The sequence below is a fragment of the Saccopteryx bilineata genome, chromosome 3, assembly GCF_036850765.1.
Source record: "Saccopteryx bilineata isolate mSacBil1 chromosome 3, mSacBil1_pri_phased_curated, whole genome shotgun sequence".
Taxonomy (NCBI): Eukaryota; Metazoa; Chordata; class Mammalia; order Chiroptera; family Emballonuridae; genus Saccopteryx; species Saccopteryx bilineata.
Genome location: NC_089492.1, coordinates 308,386,131 through 308,406,870, shown reverse-complemented (window position 1 = coordinate 308,406,870; position 20,740 = coordinate 308,386,131). Strand labels below are relative to the sequence as shown.

Genomic DNA, 20,740 nt, shown 5'->3' with positions numbered 1-20,740 from the left:
CCAGCGGGTTTTAACCCCAAAAGTAACAGCTGAGAGTGGAAAGAAAAGTAAGCATGAACTAGAAAACCAGGTAAGGGGCCTGGAGGGTATCATGCAGAGGTCCTGAGATGGAAGGGGCATACGGATAGAGCTCAGAGAACAGAGGTTGCCTGGAGTCAGATGAAAAACCTTGCAGATCATGGTGATTTGAACTTTACCTTGTGAACAATGGTGAACCACTTGGATTTTATTCATAGGACAGACATAAATAATTTGTATTTTCAAAATATCAATCTGGCTGCTTTATGTAGGAGGAATTTAAAGGGGATGTGGAGACACGAGGAGGCTATTGCTGTTGTCCAAGTGAGAGATGCTGGTGACTTGGACAAGGCCATTTGGGAGGTGGAGATGGTAACAGTGGACACCTCCTCTGGATTCTATTACAAAGAGGAAAGGAGCCACACTTCTCTGAAGCCCTGCTATTTACTCACAAAGAAGCAGAACTTCTCTTCTGCTAAGTTTTGCCTATCTATCAGTGTTTCTAGTTATTTAATCTGAGTTTGTTGCTAAACATTTGTCTTCACAAGCAGAGGGAATGTCTCTGATATTTGTTGGTGTTTTCTGTAACACTCAGCCCAGACCAGGGAATATAGGAGATACTTAAGTAATATTAGTTTGCAAACCACTAGCATCCGCAGTTCTGACAACTTTAGACTCAGCCTTTCCTTGATCCCTCAGCTGCACAGCTGTGGAAGTGATAAAATTTGTTTCCCCAAGTCAGATCAATCCAGGTATGAATCGTAGGTAACTTAATTTTTCTGAGTTTCATTTTGTCTCCTGTTCTCTAAAATGGGGGAGAGCAAATCTGCTTCTTGAGGCAAATGGGAGGATTAAATAAAATGGTGAAAGAAAAATGGCTGGGCACTCACAAGCCCTGAATTAATATTACCTGCTTTATCGCATCACCCAGGGAATACAGTAGCTTCAATTTCTTCTTGTACCTTCTGTGTGATGTGCCACATGTCAGACCTTGTCACTATTCCTCACATAATTTCTAGTGAGAATTGTCTTCTTCATTTATATAGATGAGAAAACAGAGGTTTAAAAGAGATGAGGTCACTTCAGTAGCCATTCAATTCACAAATTCTAAGGGGCTGAATTCGCATGCTGGAGTCTGCTCATGGTCTGACCATTGCCCAAGCCCACACTCTGAAAAGGACATTTTCTGGGGACACCGTTATCTCCTCTGAGTTTCATATGGCTGAAAAATAATTCAGGACCCCCTCAGCCTATTAATGATGCCATCCCTCATGCTGACAAGAGTCCTAAATCCCAGTCCCAGACCAGTTCCTAAATCCCACCCACACACCCCAACGCACATCTTTACAGTGCGTAAAGCGCCCTCTCACCTAGCTCCTGAAGCTGTGCCTGTTGACTCATCCTCTAGCTCACAATCACACCTGAGAACTGGCATCTGCCCATCCTGCCAGCTGTGCCTTGCCCCAGGGACCCTGGACGCTGATCCTGGGACCTCTGGTTTAGCTCCTTTGTGTTCTGAAGGCCAATTGTTTCTGATTTTCTGGATTTACTTCCCCTTTCTTCAAGAACATCACTTGTTGGGAAGGTGTCTTCTCATATGCTTTTCATAAAACTACCAATTATACTTCTTTTTCTAACCCCAATCCTAACATTTTGACCTTTATCCCACCCTTATTCTCATGTCCAATCCAATTCCTACCTAAAAATCTTGCTCTTATTTTTGTCTCCAACTTTACTTTCCACCTTGTCATCAACTCTACATATTACCTTGACCCTTTGCTTAAGAAACCTCTAAAATAAAGTCTACCAACTTCCAGTCAAGATGCAAAGTAGAGCCTGACCAGGTGGTGATGCAGTGGATAATGCATCAAAATGGAACGCAGAGCCAGGTTTAAAACCCGAGGTTGCCAGCTTGAGTGTGGGCTTACCAGCTTGAGCACAGGGTCACTGGCTTGAGCATAGAATCATAGACATGAACCCATGGTTGCTGGTTTGAGTCCAGAGGTTATTTGCTTGAAGCCCAAGGTCGTTGGCTTGAGCCCAAGGTTGCTGGCTTGAGCAAGGGGTTACTTGCTCTGCTGTAGCCCCCGGTCAAGGCACATATGAGAAAGCAATCAATGAACAACTAAGGAGCTGAACACAGACTCCCTCATTCACAAACTCAGTTGCTTGATGCTTCAGTGCAGGGGAAGCAGCTCAAAAACTACCACAGATACATAGGAAAGAACTAAATTGATTAATCAGGGTGAAGGCTGGAGAGGTAAAAGACAGGGCAGCTCTTTCTAGAGGAAAAAGTACTTGCAAACACTGCTATTTATTTGTTGAACTCTCCTTCCAGTCAGCTACCTTGGTGCAGGCATGCATCAAATCTGACTTTGGCCTCACCAGAGAGGCTTTCAACAGGCTCAAGTCCCAACACGCCTAGTGGCTGGTTTCACACACCATCTGAGCACCACTCAGTGAGTTCCACAAATGATAATCCTGAAGGGTGGACTTGGCTGGCAGCAGAGCCTTGTCACAGTTACTTCTGCTCCATGCGATCAGCTTCATGTACTGTAGTCATGGCGAATCCTTATATCTAGCCAACCTGAAGGTCAAACTTACCAACTGATGTGCCAGAAGCAATAGAGTCCCAACTACCACTGGAGGACACACACAACCCATGGGGGCACTCCTGGAGCACTCAGCTCAAGTGACCAGAATATTGTGCCACTGGACCCCCCCAGGACACTTTCTATATAAGGCTACTCTGTCAAGACTGGGAGATATAGCCTGACCAGGCAGTGGTGCAGTAGGTAGAGTGTCAGACTGGGGCACGGAGGACCCAGGTTTGAAACCCTGGGGTCACTGGCTTGAGCGCAGGCTCATCTGACTTGAGCAAAGCTCACCAGCTTGAGCACAAAGTCAGTGGATTGAGCAAAGGGTCACTCGGTCTGCTGTAGCCCCTGGTCAAGGCATGTATGAGAAAGCAATCAATGAACAATGAAGATGCCACAATGAAGTATTGATGCTTCTCATCTCTCTCCCTTCCTGTCTGTCTGTCCCTATCTGTACCTCTTTCTGTCTTTCTCTCTCTCTGTCACACACACACACACACTCCCACATAAAAACAAAGACTGTGAGACATAGAAGATCCATCTAATACTTGGAAGCAAACACCACAGGGGGTCAGGTGAAATGGGGAGACAGAGAAACACATGCCAAATGAAGGAACTGGACAAAACTACAGAAAAAGAAGTAGATAAAATGGAGACATGCATTCTACCAGATACAGAATTAAAACACTGGTTATTAGGATGATATATGAACTTAAAGAAAAATGTATGAACTCAATGAGAACTAAACAAAGAGAGAGAAAACATAAAATGAAGCCAGCCAGAAGTGAAGAATACAATAATTGAAGTGAAGGATACACTAGAGGGAATCCACAGCAGATCAGATGAAGCAGAGGATCAAATCAGGAATCAAAATATATGAACAGAAAACACTTAATTAAAATAACAAAAAGGAAAAAAATAATTTAAGAGAAATGAGGATAGTTTAAGGGACCTCTGAGACAATATCAAGCTGACTTATATTCACATAATAGAGGTACTAGAAAGAGAAGAGGAGAGAGAGAGTGAGAGATAAAGAGACAGAAAGACAAAGGGATTGAAACCTTATTTTAAGAAAAAGTAACTGAAAACTTTCTTAATCTGTTGAAGAAAATAGACACACAAGTCCAGGAAATGCAGAGAATCTCAAACAAGATGAACTCAAAAAGGCCCACACCAAGACACATCATAATTAAATTGCTAAATGTTAAAGACAAAAAGAGAATACTAAGTGTAGCAAGAAAAAGCTCTGGCTGGATAGCTTGGTTGGTTGGTTAGAGTGTCAAACCAATAGGCAAAGGTTGCAGGTTTGATCCCAGGTCAGGGCACATACGGGAACAGGTAGATGTTTCTGTCTGTTTCTCTCCCCCTTCTCTCTCTGAAATCAAATAAAAATTTAAAAAATACCAAGAGAAGAACAGGTATGTACAGGGAGCTTTTATAATAATGTTAGCTGATCTATCAACAGAAACTTTGCAGGTCAGAAAGAAATGGTATGAAATATTCAGAGATGAAGGGCCAAGAACCACAAGCAAGAATATTCTGCCCAGAAAAGCTATCATTTAGAATCAAAGGGGCACTGGCTGGCTGGCTCAATAGTAGAGCATTGGTCTGGCATGTGGATGTCCCTGGGTTTAATTCCTGGTCAGGGATCACAGAAAAAGCACCCACCTGCTTCTCCACCCCTCCCCCTCTCACTTCTCTCTCTCTCTCTCTCTCTCTCTCTCTCTCTTTTTCTCTCTTTCTTCCTCTCCTGCAGCCATGACTCAATTGGAGTGAGGTGGCCCTGGTTTCTGAGGATGGCTCCATGACTTCTATCTCAGGTGCTAAGAAAAGGTCAGTTGCTGAGCAATGGATCAACACCTCAGATGGACAGAGCATCGCCCCCTAGTGGGCATGCCCAGTGGATCCCAGTAGGGGCTCATGTGGGAGTCTCTCTGCCTCCCTTCCTCTTACTGAAAGAAAAAAAAAAGCAAGGGGGAGATAAAGAAGTTCTCACACAAGAAAAAGATAAAAACATTCATTACCACTAAACCATTATTAAAAAAGTTATAGAGATTTTAGGTAGAAAAGAAAAGATCAGAACTATAAATAAGAATATACAGGAAAAAAATGCTCGCTGTCAAAGGCAAACACTTAATAAAAGCAGTAGATCAACCAACTATAAAGTAAGTACAAAGGTTAAAAGACAAAAATAGGAAGATCATATGTAATTATAACAAAAAATTAAAGAATACACGCAGAAGAAGTAAAAATAATTTAAAATCATAAACCTGCATGGGATGAGTGATAATTGTAGTAATCTTAGAATGTATTTGAACTTAAGCAGCTATCATCCTAAAATAGACTTCTATAAACACAACTTGGTATATATGAAGCACAAGGTAACCCCAGATAGAAAATCTATGAGATTTATAAAAATAATAAAGAGAATGCAAACCAAACATAACACTACAGAAAGCCATCAGCACATAAGAGAAGAGAGCAAGAGACTAATACAGTAACAGGAAGAACTACAAAGACGATCAGAAAACAGTTAATAAAATGGCAATAACTACATACCTATCAATAATTACTTTAAATTTAAATAGGCTAAATGCTCTAATCAAAATACACAGGGTGGCTGAATGGAAAAAAACTGAACACCCATACATATGCTGCCTACAACAGAGCCACTTAAGCAGGAAAGACACACACACAGACCAAAAATAAAGGGATAGAAAAGGTATTTCATATAAATGGAAACAAAAAAAAACAAAACAAAAAACTGGGATAGCAATACAGTACATATCAGTCAAAGTACCTTTTAAAACAAAAGCTGTAACAAGACACAATGAAGGGTGCCTGACCGGTCAGTGATGCAGTGGATGGAGCATTGTACTGGGACGCAGAGGACCCTGGTTTGAAACCCCAAGGTTGGCTGGCTTGAGTGTGGGATCATAGACATAACCCCATGGTTGCTAGCTTAAGCCCAAAGGTAGCTGGCTTGAAGCCCAAGATCACTGGCTTGAACAAGGGGTCACTTGCTCTGCTGAAGCCCCCCCCCGGTCAAGGCACATATGAGCAAGCAATCAATGAACAACTAGATGCTTCTCACTTCTCTCCATTCTTGTCTGTCTGTCCGTTTCTCTTTCTGTCTCTGTCACACACACACACAAAAAGACACAAAGGAAGGCATTTGATAATGATAAAGGGATCAATCCAATAAGAGGATAAAACTCTTGTAAATATCTGTGAACCTAATCTAAGAGCACTCCAATATATAAAGCAAATATTGACAGATATAAAGGGAGAGATTGGCATTAGTATGATAATAATAGAGGTCTTTTACACCCCATTGAGATAAATAGATAGGTCTTCCAGACAGAAAATGAACAAGGAAACAGTGGCTTTAAGGACACATTAGACCAGATGGAATTAATTGATATTTTTTAGAATATTTCACCTAAAAGCAGATACACATTTTTTCAAGTGCTTATGAAATATTTTATAAGATAGACATGTTAGGCCACAAAACAATTCTCAATAAATTTATGAAGATAGAAATTATGTCAAGCATCTCCAACCACAATAATATAAAACTAGATATCAATTATAAGAAGAAAACTAAAAAAATCACACAAGCCACTGGAGGTTATATAACAGTGCTACTAAATAATGAATGAGTTAACAATGAAATCAAGGAAGAAATCAAAAGACACCTTGAGACAAATGAAAATGGAAATGCAATAACCCCAAATCTATGGGACACAGTGAAAACAGTTCTAGGAGGAAAATTCGTAGCAATACAAGCCTATCTCAAGAAACAAGAAATGTTCAAATAAACACTATAAACTTACACCTAAAGGTACTAGAAAAATAAGAATAAACACAATCTTAAGTGAGTAGAAGAAAAGAAATAATAATGATCAGAGTGGAAAAGAAATGAAATAGTCTAAAAAAATGGGAAAGGTAAATAAAACCAAGAGCTGCTTTGTTTTGAAAAGGTAAACAACATTGATAAACCTTTAGTCAAATTCATAAAAAGGGTTAAAATTAAAATTTTGGAATACAATCAAAAGTCAAAGCAAAGTGACAGCCAACGCTACAGAAATAAAAGGACTATAATAAAGCAGTTAAGTTTTTAATTTTTTGAGGAACTCTTATTTTTTTTTTTCCAGAGACAGTCAGAGAGAGGGACATATAGACAGGAAGGGAGAGCGATGAGAAGCATCAATTCTTAGTTGCGGCACCTCAGGGTTTTAAACCTGGGTCCTCTATGTTCCAGCCTGATGCTCTATCCACTGCGCCACCACCTGGTCAGGCTTTTGAGGAACGCTTTATATGGTTTTCTACAGTGGCTGCACCAATCTGCATTCCCAGCAACAGTACAGGAGAGTTTCCATTACTTGCAATCACCAAGATATGGAAACAACTTATGTGCCCATCAGTACAAGTGCAGATAAAAAAGCCAAAGTACATATATACAAGGCAATACTACTTGACCATGGAGAAAGAATAAAATCTTACCTTTTGCAAAGGCATGGATGGACATAGAGGGTATTATGCTCAGTGAAATAAGTCAGTCAGCTAAAGACAAATGCCATATGATTTCACTTAATTGTGAAATCTAAAGAACAAGATAAATGAAAAAAATGAAACTGAAACACTCTCACAGACACAGAGTGGGCTCGTGGTTGAAAGAGGGGAGTGGTGCTGGGGAACTAGATAAAAAAGGTAAAGGCATTAGGACGTATTAATTGATAGTCACAAAATAGTCATGGGGATGTGAAGTACAGCACAGGGAATATGATCAATAATATTGAGCTAACTACGTGTGATGCCAGGTGGGTACTGGAAATACTGGGGAGAACACTTGAAACCAACACAAGATAATATTGAAAGTAAAGTATAATTAAAAATAAAAATAAGAAGATCAGACCTGACCGGATGGTGGCGCGGTGGATAGAGCATTAGACTGGGAGGCGGAAGACCCAGTTTCGAAACCCTGAGGTAGCTGGCTTGAGCGCATGCTCATCTGGCTTGAACACAGACTTACCAGCTTGAGCACGGGGTCGCTGGCTTGAATCCAAGGTCACTGGCTTGAGCAAAGGGTCACTGGCTCAGGTGTGACCTCCAGATCAAAGCATATTTGAGAAAGCAATCAATGAACAACTAAGGTGCCACAATGAAGAATTGATGCTTCTCATCTCTCTCCATGTCTGTCTGTCCCTCTCTCTGACTTTTTCTCTATCTCTGTCAAAAAAAAAAAAATCAAGAAGACAAGAATGTCTACTTCCACAAGTTTTATTCATTATAGTATCGGAAGTCCTAGCTACAGCATTGGAAAGGAAAAAGTTAAACTATAATTATTTTAAAATGACATGATATGCTATATAAAGAACCCTAATGATTCCACCAAACCTCCCCCCAAACCCATCAGAACTAATAAATGAATTCAGTAAAATACAAAATTAATATTCATAAATTAGTTGTATTGTTTGAGTCTCAAATTTATTCTCCCCCCTTTTTCTCCCGTACCCTCTCCCTCCTCCTCCCCCTTTTCCTCCTTCCCCTCCCTCTTCTTTTCCTCTAAATCAGTAAAACGTTTACATCATGATTTGAAATACATATTCATTGTAAAAGAATTTCATCTATTCAATTAAAGCATCCATCACCTTATATAAGATGTTCCTATATAAAACTATTCCTAACGGAGGGGGCTATTGTGGGAGTCACGTCCTGTGTCCTAAATGATAGGTAAACCTTCACCTTGAGCAAGCCCTGGCAACTTTTTTTGTGCAACTGGTGTAATAACTTGCTTCATATGTCAGAATGAATTCTTTTTCAGATCTCCAGGGACAAACAGAAGCAGATAACCCCAACATTCCTCATGCTTACTTTTTACCCGCACTCCTTGGTAAACTGTTCGTGTTAGATGTTAACTGTCCTGCATCCCCCTGTAAAGGAAACCTGTGTCTCCGTGTTACTTGGTATCCAGGCCTAGAGGTATCACCACTGTACCTTTCAAAAATCCAGCAAGAGCTCTGTATCAAGTCACTGCTAATAAATCCACCTCCAGACTCGTACAATGGAGCAGAGGAGTGACAGGGCCAGGCGCCTCCGGCCTGACTTGGTGCCATGGCCATGTTTTGTTACCTGTTAAAACTGTGGGTAATACATTGATTTAGGATGGCATGCTGGAGAGAGAAGCTGATGGAGCTTCATGATGGTGGGTGCCCCCAAGTCTAAGACATTCCTTCAACTTGTCACTTACCCAGAGGCAGGATGAGGCTGGAGATCTGTACTCCTGTGTGTGAGGAATGAGGGGGCTGTTGGCTTGAACTCTGAAATCTGAGTCAGAAGGGATCTGGGGCCCCCAAATCTTGAGATTCAGTGAAGAAAGGGCTGCAGGCCTTAACTCCTGGCTCCGAGGGAATAGGTGGTTGGGAGTCCAGATTGAACGGATTGAGGGAGGAGTGTCTTAGTATCTAGGCTGATGGGTCTTAGATTTGAAGGGGTTGAGGGCTTCAACTACTGGATCTAAGAAAGAAGGGGCTTGGGGTCTGGAATTCTGGCTCTGAAAGAGGAGGTGATGGGCAGGTAGACCCCTGGGTCAGAGGTAAGAGTATCTGGGGGCACAGACTCCTAAAACAGAGGCAGGAGGTGCTGGCGGCTAGACTCCAGTATTTTGAGGGGTCCTGTTTTCCTCTGAGCAGGGTTTTGGTGGTTGTAGAATTTCTGCAATATGGGAAAAAGTGGGGAGTGAAGTGCAAAAGAGACTCAATAGGAGGGTGAGATGAGGAGAGGAAGGATCTGGGAAATGTTGGGGGAAAGGGAATTCTGGAGGAAAAACTGGAAACACAGATGGAAGGAGTGAGGCTTAGGCTGGAGAGGTTCCCCGAGTCAGCAGAGTCTGCGGTGTGATTGCCCAGGGAGCCCAGGAACCAGGAGTGTGGGGACCCTGCCGGGTTCTGAGTCACTGGGGAGCCCTCCCTCTTCCCTCTTTCCTTCCACAGTCCCCTTTCCCAAATTCTTTGAGAACAGGAGCCCACCTACCCACGTTCCCACCCCATCTTTCTCTTTTATTCCAGACTCCGGTGCTCAGTTGTGTCAGGCCCTCCGTGAATCCCAGTGTCCTAAGTGCCGACACTATTTTTCTTGAAAATCACCTTCCTTTCTCCAAGTTTGTCACTGTGAAATGCTCAAAACAGCTTTCAAATACATTATTGCCATAATGAAGTTGGCATGCCTCTTCTCCCTCTCTTCCTCCTTCCCTCCCCTTCTTCCCCCTTCCCTCCCCTCCCCTCCCCTCCATCCCCAGTTGGGGTAGAGACAGAGTAAAGGCTCAGAATTAGATACATTTTCCTTTCCTGTGCGCCTCTGTTAAGATCTCCTCCCCTCCACAATCTTAGCTCTTCAGAGGTCCTACCTCTATGTTTCAGGCTATAAAAGTGCACAGGTTGCCCTGCCAGAAAACTGTTGGTTAAAGCATTGTCCAGAAGGGCAGAGGTTGGCAGTTTGATCCCTGGTCAGGGCACATACAGGAACAGATCGATATTCTTGTCTTTCTCTCCCATTCTCTGTCTCTAAAATCAATAAAGTGAACACTAAAGCAAAGTGCACAGACACATAAAGGAAACAGAAGGAAGGAGACACCCCATGACTACGTCCACATGCCGTTTGGTATGCACTATTTCAGATTTTTATTCCATGGATATTTCATTTTATACGGTGAGGATCTCATGCATATACATTTTTGTGTCTTCCTTTTTTTCATTTAACATTATATGACATACATGTACTTTCATCATTTCACACAATGACTCTGCATAATTATTATCCTGAACAGCCTCATTAATATCCTTGCCTTAAATAGATTAATTGTTTATACAAATAATCCACTAATTGGGACAAGTTCAGTGTTTCCATTTGTTGGGCAAATAAGTTTGTAAAATTTTAGTTATTTGATTTTGCTCACTTTTATTGTTAAAAATGGCTGCTGCTCACATGATGCTGCTGCCATGTGATATGGCTAATTACCCCTCTGCTTGGGAAAGGGCTTGGTTATGCTAACGTTTGGTAGAGGAGGGGTTGTTGCACTGAAAAGTTTTAAGAGAAGGAGACCATTTTTGAAAAGAGGCCACGTTTTTTGTAAGGAAGAGGCAGCCAAGATGGCGGGGTGCTGAAGGAGAAGCCAGTTTGTGCAGAGAGAAGGAGATGGGAACCAGAGGGGACTGAGCTGGTGGGGCCTTTGATTCTAGGAAAACTGGGAGAAAATCAGTGGCTTTGGGAGCCCTGAATGAAAAGGGATGTGTTTTCACGCTGTGTGTATTTACTCCCCAGCTGGTTGCAAGGCCAGAATAAAGGTAATGGCCCACCATTTCTTGGTTCCGTTGTATCTCTATCATCTATCCTAATCAAATGCAAACCTGCACCTGCCTGGCGGCTGCGACAACCATGACTACTGGCTATACACCACTGCTTTGTTATGACAGATAACGTGATGAATTCAAACCTTGCCTACATTTTGTGTTTCATTTTATTTTATTTTCTGAAATTAGAAGTAGGGACACAGACAGACTCCCTCATGCACCTGACCAGGATCTTCCCGGCATGCCCACTAGGGGGCGATGCTGTGTCCATCTGGGGCGTTGCTCTGGTGCGGCCAGAGCCATTCTAGAGCCTGAGGTTGAGGCCATGGAACCATCCTCAGTGCCTGGGCCAACATTGCTCCAATGGAGCCTTGGCTGCGGGAGGGGGAGAGAGAGACAGAGAGGAAGGAGAGGGGGAAGGGTGGAGAAGCAGAGGGGCACTTCTCCTATGTCCCTTGACTGGGAATCAAACTTGGGACTTCCACACTCCAGGCCAACGCTCTACCACTGAGCCATCTGACCAGAGCCAAACCTTGCCCACATTTTGGATTTGCTAGAATTACTGGATCAAAGTGCTAAATAAGGCTCTCGATTCACCTTGCTCAACCACCTGCCATTAAATGTACTCCAATTTTTCAGTTCCAGCGGTGGAAGCTGAAGGTCTCACTGCGTGTTTACCAGTGCTGAAGTTTTTTTGCTAATTTTATTTTATTTCTTTGGAATTTTATTGAGGTTTTAATATGACTTTTTAAAATAGTAATGCCAAATATGGCTAGAGGTCATGGGCACCTTTATTTCTGTGAATTTCCTGTTCAGGGCATAAGGATGGAGAGATGAGAGTATGGAGAGATTAGGAGTTGTTTTTCATAATCTCATTTATCCATTGATAGTACTTGCATACACGGGTGTAAACAATTGGGTTGAAAGGTAAATATCCCCTGGACACCAGGCCTTGCAGGGAGCCTTCGCACATCAGCGGTCCCCCTGAGTCACCCTGCAGGGGAGAGAGCAGATTAGCTTTGGCTTCAGAGCAACCAGCACTGAGTTCTCACAGTCTCCACAGTTACCAAGTCTTTGTCCAGCCAGACAATAGCCTGCCACCCTGGCCAATGGGAAGAGACATATTGTCTCTGTAGACCAATGGGAGAGCAGCTATTAATGTTATCATGCAGAGGGCAAGCCAGGTTTTCTGAAGGCATTGGCTTGCTCTCCAGACAATGAGACTAATCACATGGAAGGTACAGAGAGGGTTTCCAGAAAGTCAGCGCCTCATTTATGTTTCATTGTGAACCACTCTTTGCCAAGCAACTGGGAAAGGGAGCGTTATCTCCTGAAAATCGATACATTCCCTTACCCAGGGATGGAGGACAGGGTAGTCTTGGAAATGAGGTAGGACCAGTGCAAAGTGAAAGGTACAGTGCAAAGTGAAAATGTAACCCACCAGGTTCAAATATATAAATTTCAAGACAGCAGCAGAGGTGAGTTAACCGAGCATGGGACTGTTTCAAGTGTGGGGTTCTGTGTCCCTGCACAGCCTTGCACTTTAATGAATTATTCCTCAGTGTGGGACAAAGGGGGACCTCCCATTCTTTAGGACACACAGCCCTGTCCCATCACCCCTCTCTCTATTTGCTCTTTGTGCACTCTGAAAACTGAGAATGCAGAAAGAGCAAATAGAGTGAGGGTACAAAGAAGCAAGCAGACAGAGAGAGAGAGAAATCCTAACACAGAGCGACACAGAAGAAAACAGGAAAATGAAGTGAGGTGTAGAGAGGGGTGAGGGAAGATGATTCTCAGAGGCAGTGCAGGGTGGGGGAGTTACAGGTGAGGAAGGGGGACAAAAAGGAGGGGCCCCTCCTTTTTCCAGAACCAGGTACAAAGCTATATAAGGAGGGTATTAGCCCCAAGCACTTCTCAGTGACTGCAATGAGTATTTTAATAATGCAATACAGTAAAACTTAAATTTAATATAAAATGTTTCACCACAAACCTAGTATCCCAATTTTAGATAAACACAGGGTCAGTAGAGTGCTGTGCTGAACCATATAAGAGCCTAAGGCAAATAGAATGTGCAGTTAATACTTGCTCTTTGTTGAAAGCTCTGATATTTTGTTCACATGGATTTTTTTGCATGTATTATTATTTTTATTATTATTATTTTAGTGAGATAGGGACAGACAGGGACAGACAGACAGGAAGGGATAGAGATGAGAAGCATCTATTCTTCATTGTGATAGCTTAGTTGTTCATTGATTGCTTTCTCATATGTGCCTTGATGGGGGAGGGGTTACAGCAGAGCAAGTCACCTCTTACTCAAGCCAGTGACCTTGGGCTTCAAGCCAGTAACCTTTGGGCTCAAGCCAGCAACCATGGGTTCATGTCTATGATCCCATGCTCAAGGCAGTGATCCTGTCCTCAAGCCAGTGACCTTGGGGTTTCAAACCTGGTCCTCAGTGTCCCAGGCCAATGCTTTATCTACTGTGCCATCACCTGCTCAGGCTGCATAGATTATTTTTAAAATAATTCATTGGAATATGATTTGTCGTGGTCGCTGACCTTTTGGTGCCCCCTTAATGTTTGTGCTGGTAGCCAGTGCCTCACTCTCCTTCTCATGGTCCCAGCCCCATTTTCCCACCTCAAGTTTCTGTTCTTGAACTTTGTGCCCACCCCCAAGGCCACACTAGCTGCCCTTGGCTCCCATTCTGAGCTAGGCAGAGGACTGAGTTGAGAGCCAGGAAAGGGAACTGGGAAGGTTGGGGTGGGGCTCAGCACCGGGGTCAGGCGTGCAGACTGTGGGGGAGGGGAAGACAAGGCTCCGTGCCAGGAGGCAGCAGGGCCCAGGGCCTGGCTGGAGAGAAGGGGACTCACTTTGGAGGCATAAGAGAGTCTGTCGGGGGGAGCAGCACAGATGATGTAATCTTTCAATAGGATTTTGTGAAACTTCCTGCAGTCCTTGTAGGAGACGAAGGAAACATTCGAGCACATGAGCTCTGGTGGATTGGTCACTGTTGGAGAGGTTAGGGGTCAGCCAGAGTCTTGGGGCCGGTGGACCCCTGAGGGTTGAGGTAAAAGAATGGGGCCTGGATATTGAAGCAGGACGGGCGGGGTGACTCAATACTGCGGTTATGAGAAGGAGCTAATCTGGGACTCCTGGGTTTGAGTGAGGGAAGATCTTGGTCTGAACTCCTGGCACTGAGGGAGGAAGGTTCTGAGGTCCAGATTCTTGGGTCAGAGGGTGAAAGGTGAAGGGACCAAGGCTCTTCCTATCTGTGGAAGGAGGGGGTTAGGGGTCTGTAGGAAAAGTTCCTGGGGGCAAGTACTCTTGTGTCTAAGGGTTGGGTCCTGGATGCCTAGGTCTCTGGAAATGCATCTTGGGGACAGGAACTCTTTGTCTGAGTGAGGAGCAGGAGAGGGTTCTGGACTCCTGGGCCAAAAGAATGCAGGCCTTAGATTTAAGGGTTATGGATCTTGGGATGGAGGATCTAAAGGCTAGGAGTCCTGGATAGAGGCTGGAGAACCCGGGGGCTGGGACTCCCGGGTCTGGAAAAGGATAGTTTTGAGGATCTGGGCTACCAGGTTACAGTTGTAGCCTCACCTACATTGATGGCGATTCTGCCCCAGCCAGAAATGGTACACCTGGCCCCAGTGGGTTTGCAGTGGGAGGGCAGGTTGACCTTCCTCACAGTCGATGACAGATTGGCTGGGCTGCTAAGCTTCACCAGCATGATATCATGAATTTGTTTTAGCATCCTGAACTCAGGGTAGGGGAATGACTCTGTAGCTCTGATTCTCTGGGTTTTCCCACCAACCAGAAGGTCACTGCCCATCTGCACGGTGTACTCACTGGAAAAAATAAAAGGCAACGTTTGGAGAGAGACACTGTGATTGAGAGAGGGGGATAGAAGGGGACAAATCTCCTGAGATAAAGGGACAAAGATCCAGAGAGAGATCAACAGATACCCAGAGTGTGGAAGAGAGAGAGATACAGAGAGAGACAGAGCCCCCAGAGAGTGACAGGGAGGCAGAGAGGGGCAGGGACAGAGACCCAAAAGGAAAGCGAACCTCTGTGGCTCCCTGCACCTACTGTCGATAGCAGTGGGCGACGGTGAGCACCCACTGCTCATGGACCAGCACGCCGGCACACTCGAACTCACTGCCCTGAAACAGGGCCACCTGCCAGGGTTGGGAGCCTCTTGGACATGGAACTCCATTAACAATCCTTTCCCCTGTATCCTGGGCTGCATGGAGACACAGAGAAAACATGGGTGGCAGGCGGGCGTCAGGGGAAGACTGAGGTCCCCGCGGATGGATTCCCGGAGACAGTGATGGAGAGAGAGGCAGACAGACAGGGAGGCACGGAGAAGGGCAGAGGCAGAAACTGAGCCCAGCGCACAGAGAGCTGCAGACAGAGACGGAGAGAGACGGAGGGAGCCTGCCCAGAAGCCCAGGGGAGCGTCTGGTCTGCAGGCAGCCCTGGCTGGGCACTGGTGGGAGACACAGTGAGGGCAGGGGGCATCCTAGGGGGCACAGGGATCCCGGGGTCAAAAGGAAGCAGGAGGAAAGGGGACACAGCAGAAGAGTCTTGTCTCCAAGGGAGAAAGCTACTGCAGGGGGAGGGTCCTGACTCAGGGACTCCTTGGAGCGCGGGGCCCTGGGGAGGGGAGGCGGGGACGCTGTGAGGCCCAGGGGCAAGGTCAGGCCCCCCAGTCTGGCCCTCACCTCCTTGTCCAGCAGATCCCAGGGCCAAGGACAGCAGTACAACCAGCAGGGGTGAGAGACTAGGACCTGCCATGTGTCCTCTCTGAGCCTCTGTGAGCTGTCACGTGGAGGAAAGGCGTGTTCTGCAGAGGGCCAGAAAGACCAAAAGTTCCAAAAGCAAGGGTCTCGGTCCCTAGCTTGTTCTTTCTCATACCCAAGCTCTCAGTTCCCTAACCCCCTCCTTCCTCAGACTCAGAAGTCCATACCTGAGACACCCTTCTACTCAAGACCGCAGAATCTAGCTTTCCATATCTACCCATTTATAATTTCATATCCCAAGCTCTCTTTTTGGTAAAAGAAAAACACCCAAAACTTGTACCTCAAGGCCTTTCTCAGACCAGAGTGCAGGACTCTTTCTGTTTCCTCTTCAAGCAAGAGTCAGAGGTCCGTTCAGACTCCCCACCTCAGCCCAGTGAGACTGGGGCTGCTCGCAGCGGGTCTGACCTGGGCTCAGACGAGATTAAGTCAGCTGTGGAGAGCCCTGTGCAGAGTGTCCCTCTTATAGCTCACCCACCGCACTCCAGCCCACACCCAGAGTCCTGAGCGCAGGAGAAGTTGGCTCTGGGTGCCCCTACCTGCATCTGTTCTTATCTGAAACCCTTGAGGCAGCTAAAGCCACAGGCCCGCATTTTCTCTCCACTTTCAATCCCTAGGTGATGTGAGCGGTACCCAGCCAATTAGATCCCAGCTAGAGGTGTAAGGCAGTGGTCCCCAACCCCTGGGCCGCAGACCGGTACCGGTCCGTGGGCCATTTGGTACTGGTCCGCAGAGAAAGAATAAATAACTTACATTATTTCTGTTTTATTTATATTTAAGTCTGAACGATGTTTTATTTTTAAAAAATGACCAGATTCCCTTTGTTACAACCATCTAAGACTCACTCTTGACACTTGTCTCGGTCACATGTTACATTAATCCATCCCACCCTAAAGGCCGGTTTGTGAAAATATTTTCTGACATTAAACCGGTCCGTGGCCCAAAAAAGGTTGGGGACCACTGGTGTAGGGAACATAACTGGCGCCCGGGGCACAGCACTTTATTGGCGCCCCCTGCCCCCTAACTATGCTTCTACTTTGCTTTTCTTCTTTGTCTTGGAGACATCTGGTGCCCCTCTGTGAGTGGTGCCCAGGGCATGACAGACCCCTTGCCCTCCTCTCTACGCCACTGGCCCAGCACAGTCTAGCTCCACCATGTCTGGTGACAGCTGCCAATGGAGAGACTCGATGCTGGAGCTGAGGGGCAGCAGTAGGTTCCTGTTGGGCAAATAAGTTCTAAAATTTGTGTTATTTGGTTTTGCTCACTTTGATTGTTAAAAATGGCCACTGCTCACATGATGATGCTCTCACATGATACAATTAATTACCTTCTTGCTTGGGAAGGGGCTTGGTTATGCTAATGTATGCTGGGGGAGGGCTTTCACGCAAAAGGTTTTAAAAGGAGGAGCTAGGAAGACATTTAGAGAGAGAGAGAGAGAGAGAGGGAGACCATGTTGTTATACAGAGGAGGAGACCATGTTGTTTCAAGGGAGAGAGGCCACATGGTTGGAGGAGAGGAGGCAGTCAAGATGGCCGGGTGCTGAAGGAGAAGCAGTTTGTGCAGAGAAGTGAAGGGAGATGGGGAACCAGAGGGGATAAGACTGGTTTGCGCCTTTGATTCTAGGAAAACTCAGATGTATCAGTAGCTTTGTGAGCACTGAATGAGTGGGTTTTAGACCCCAGTGTGTTTGTGTTTACTCGTTTGCCGAGTGTGAGCTAGGAATAAAGGTAATGGCCCATCAGTTCTTGGCTCCACAGTTTTATTACTGTCTGCCCGAATTAAATGTTAATGTGCAAAGGCCAGTGGCTGTGATGGTGGCTGTGGCTACTGGCTTTACAGTTCCATTGACTTGTCCGGCTCAGGAATGGTCTGTGTCCTGGGTTGTCCTCTGTGGCCATTTTTTGTCTTGCCCTCACTCCCTCTCAGGGGTGGCCTAGATCCTACACGTCAACTCTGATAAGCCCGTGGGAACTTTTCCAGGCTGAATCACAGATGTATCTTTGAATCTGAGTGCAATGTCCACCCTAATATAAAGTTATGAATGAATAAGAGAAGGCCTTTCTAAGTCCATCCACTAAATGTTTACTGTTATCACTTAGCCCACATCTCATATTACACCTAGATTCCTTTTTTGTTTCTTTTTTTCTTTACTATTATTATTATTAAACTTTTTTTATGTTCAATGAGAGGAGAGGAAGCAGAGACAGACTCTCGCATGCACCCCGAGTGGGATCCACCTGGCAAGCCCACCAGAGGGCGATGCTCTGCCCATCTGGGACATTGCTCCATTGCTCAGCAACTGAGCCCTTCCTAGCACCCAAGGCGAAGGCCATGGAGCCATCCTCAGGGCCTGAGGCCAACTCACTCTAATCAAGCCATGGCTTCAGGAGAGGAACACAGAGAGAGAGAGAGAGAGAGAGAGAGAGAGAAGTGAGAGGAGGAAAGGTGGAGAAGCAGATGGGCGCTTCTGTGTGCCCTGACCAACGATCAAACCTAGGAATCCACATGCTGGACCAACGCTCTACCTCTGAGACAACCGGCCAGGGCCTTATACCTAGATTTCTAGACAAACTATGTATTTGTAACAAAAATATCTGTACTAAACATTACCTAATGTAACTTTTTATTTACTCTGTGAACGACCGGTACATTTAGGTATTTCTTCGTCTTTAATACTGTTGTATAGTTTTCCTAACTATATGTTTATTGTTATCGATGTGAGAGATAAAGATGGCAATAAGTGAATGGAGTCAAGACACTTTTAGGAGAGAAAATCAACATACCACAGAGATGGGTTGAATGGAACTTGTGGTGAGGGAGATGGAGTTGTTAGGGCTGCAAGTTCTCTGGTTTGATGATCAGTGGTACCATTCAACAGGAAGGCATGGTCAGATCTGATCGAGAGCTTGTAAGAGGATGAGAAAGACCTAAGTTAAATTTCAAGCATAATTCTAACTTTATTCTTTACTTTGAAAGAACTCTCAACTCCAATGGTTACAGGCTTGAGTTTTAACCTGCAACCTAATTTTTATTTAATCTTCATCCTCAGTAGTGCTTTAGCCTTGACAAAGTTCAACTGATACTTCAATGTGGTACCTACTTTCTGACCAAGCTCCTGAATCCAAATATCACCTCAAGTTACATCTCAAACCTCAACTCACCTCACCCTTGACTCTTGATTTGAACCCTGAAACCCTAACCATAAGCCAAACCTTACCTTGACCCAAACACTAGATGTCACCCTAGCCTCAATTCCAACCATGATCTCAGGTGTAACTCAAAACTTTAGTCTGCATCCCTGTCATTCTCCAGGAAGTCCACATTGACGTCTTCCCCATGAAATAATCTCTAATCCACATCTGACCCTGGTCATAACTCTCCGACCCAAATCCCAGCCCTGGTCTCATTTCAAAATCAATTTCTACCTGAAATCCCAACCTCACACCCATACTCAACTGTTTCCCCACCCTTTCCTCAAATCTACACACCATCTTTACTCTTCCTTTCACAAAAACGTTAGTAAGTTTACCAAGTAAAAACATTCTAATGTTGATTTCATAATGACTAAATATAACCAAGCTGTTTGCAAACCTACATTTAAGGCCGATGGGAGGACTAATTAAAACAATGGAAGAGAAATGGATGTGTATGTAGCAGGCACTGAACTGATATTAGCTGCCTTACCACATCACCCAGAGAATAAACAGCTTTGATTTCTTGTTGTATGTTCTATGTGATGTGTCAGGAACGTGTTGGACCTTGTCACTATTCCTCTCATAAGTCTGAGCGATGATTGACTTCCCCTGTTTTTATAGGTGAGCAATAAAGGTTTATTTATTTTTACTGTACTTGTGATTTTTATTGGCCAGTAAAGTAGTACATGTGATGAAGCAATATTGTATTTATGTAGAATATTTCAAATTTTCATTTTATCTTTATCATACTCCTAACTCTACAGATTCAGACACAATATGCCACAATCATCAATAAATAAAATAATAAGCCCTGGCCAGTTTCCTCAGCTGTAGAGCGTCCATCTGGTGTATGGATGTCCTAGGTTCGATTCCCAGTCAGGGAACAAAGAAGAAGCAACCATTTGCTTCTCCACCTGTCTCCTCCCCCCTCCTCTCTCTCTCTCCCTTTCTAAAATGAATCAATAAAAAAATAAAAAATAAGTTAAACAATAAAATAAACAGCATGGATATAAATAAAAAATAAAACAAAACTTTATCCAGTTATGTTACTATTTGGATGCGTTGGCAGTGAGAATGCCACCAGATGTCAGACCGGTGGAGTCAGACTGGGCCTTGGTTCAGCAACCTTGGTACTTGAGATCTGGCTAAGAAAGAATTTAGAGGCAAGGAAAATGGCACCTGGGTGAAGGGGGTGGGGAAAGGCATGGGCCTGCTTCATAGAGAGAGCTGCCCTGGGTCTTTGTCCTCAGGGTATCTATTTGGAGGTCTCAGGAGGATCCCAGTAGAATATTCATCAGCTTTCCAGGTGTGTTCTTTAGGGCCGTGGTCTCTACTGATTGGTGGGCACCTGGGCAGGAGGTGTTGAGTAGAGTAAGATTTAAAAGACATAAGGTCATGTGAGCAACGTCATTCAGCTCAGGAATCAGAAGAGGAAGAATTTGGAAATTCTGAGAACTGCTCCCAGTCTCACCAGATTTCCTGATGACACTGTCACACACTCTGAGTCTCATTTGACTGAAAACAAATTCAAGACCCCATGAGCCTGTTAATGATGCCACCCCATACATGGTGAAGACTTCCAAATCTCAGCCCTGCTGTGTCCTTCAGTTCAGGCTGAAAACTATTCAAAATCTCACCCGGGCACCCAGACTCATTCCACCCTTGCCATCTGACCTACCCTGAACCTTTGCTTGTTAGCTCATGATCACACCTGAGAACTGGCACCTGCCCTTCCTGCCAGCTGTGCCTTACCCCGGGGGACCCTGGACACTGATCCTGGAGCCTT

General features: G+C 44.7%; 1 protein-coding gene across 1 annotated transcript; it reads right to left on the bottom strand.

The window, feature by feature from the left end:
- Positions 1-9,239: 9,239 nt before the first annotated feature.
- Positions 9,240-15,758, bottom strand: LOC136330179 (kallikrein-7-like). Its single transcript, XM_066266674.1, has 5 exons — positions 15,686-15,758; positions 15,051-15,204; positions 14,580-14,809; positions 13,835-13,989; positions 9,240-9,332 (listed from the first exon to the last, which is right to left on the bottom strand). Exons 1-5 carry the CDS (start codon positions 15,756-15,758, stop codon positions 9,240-9,242), a joined length of 705 nt encoding a protein of 234 aa, XP_066122771.1.
- Positions 15,759-20,740: the final 4,982 nt, after the last annotated feature.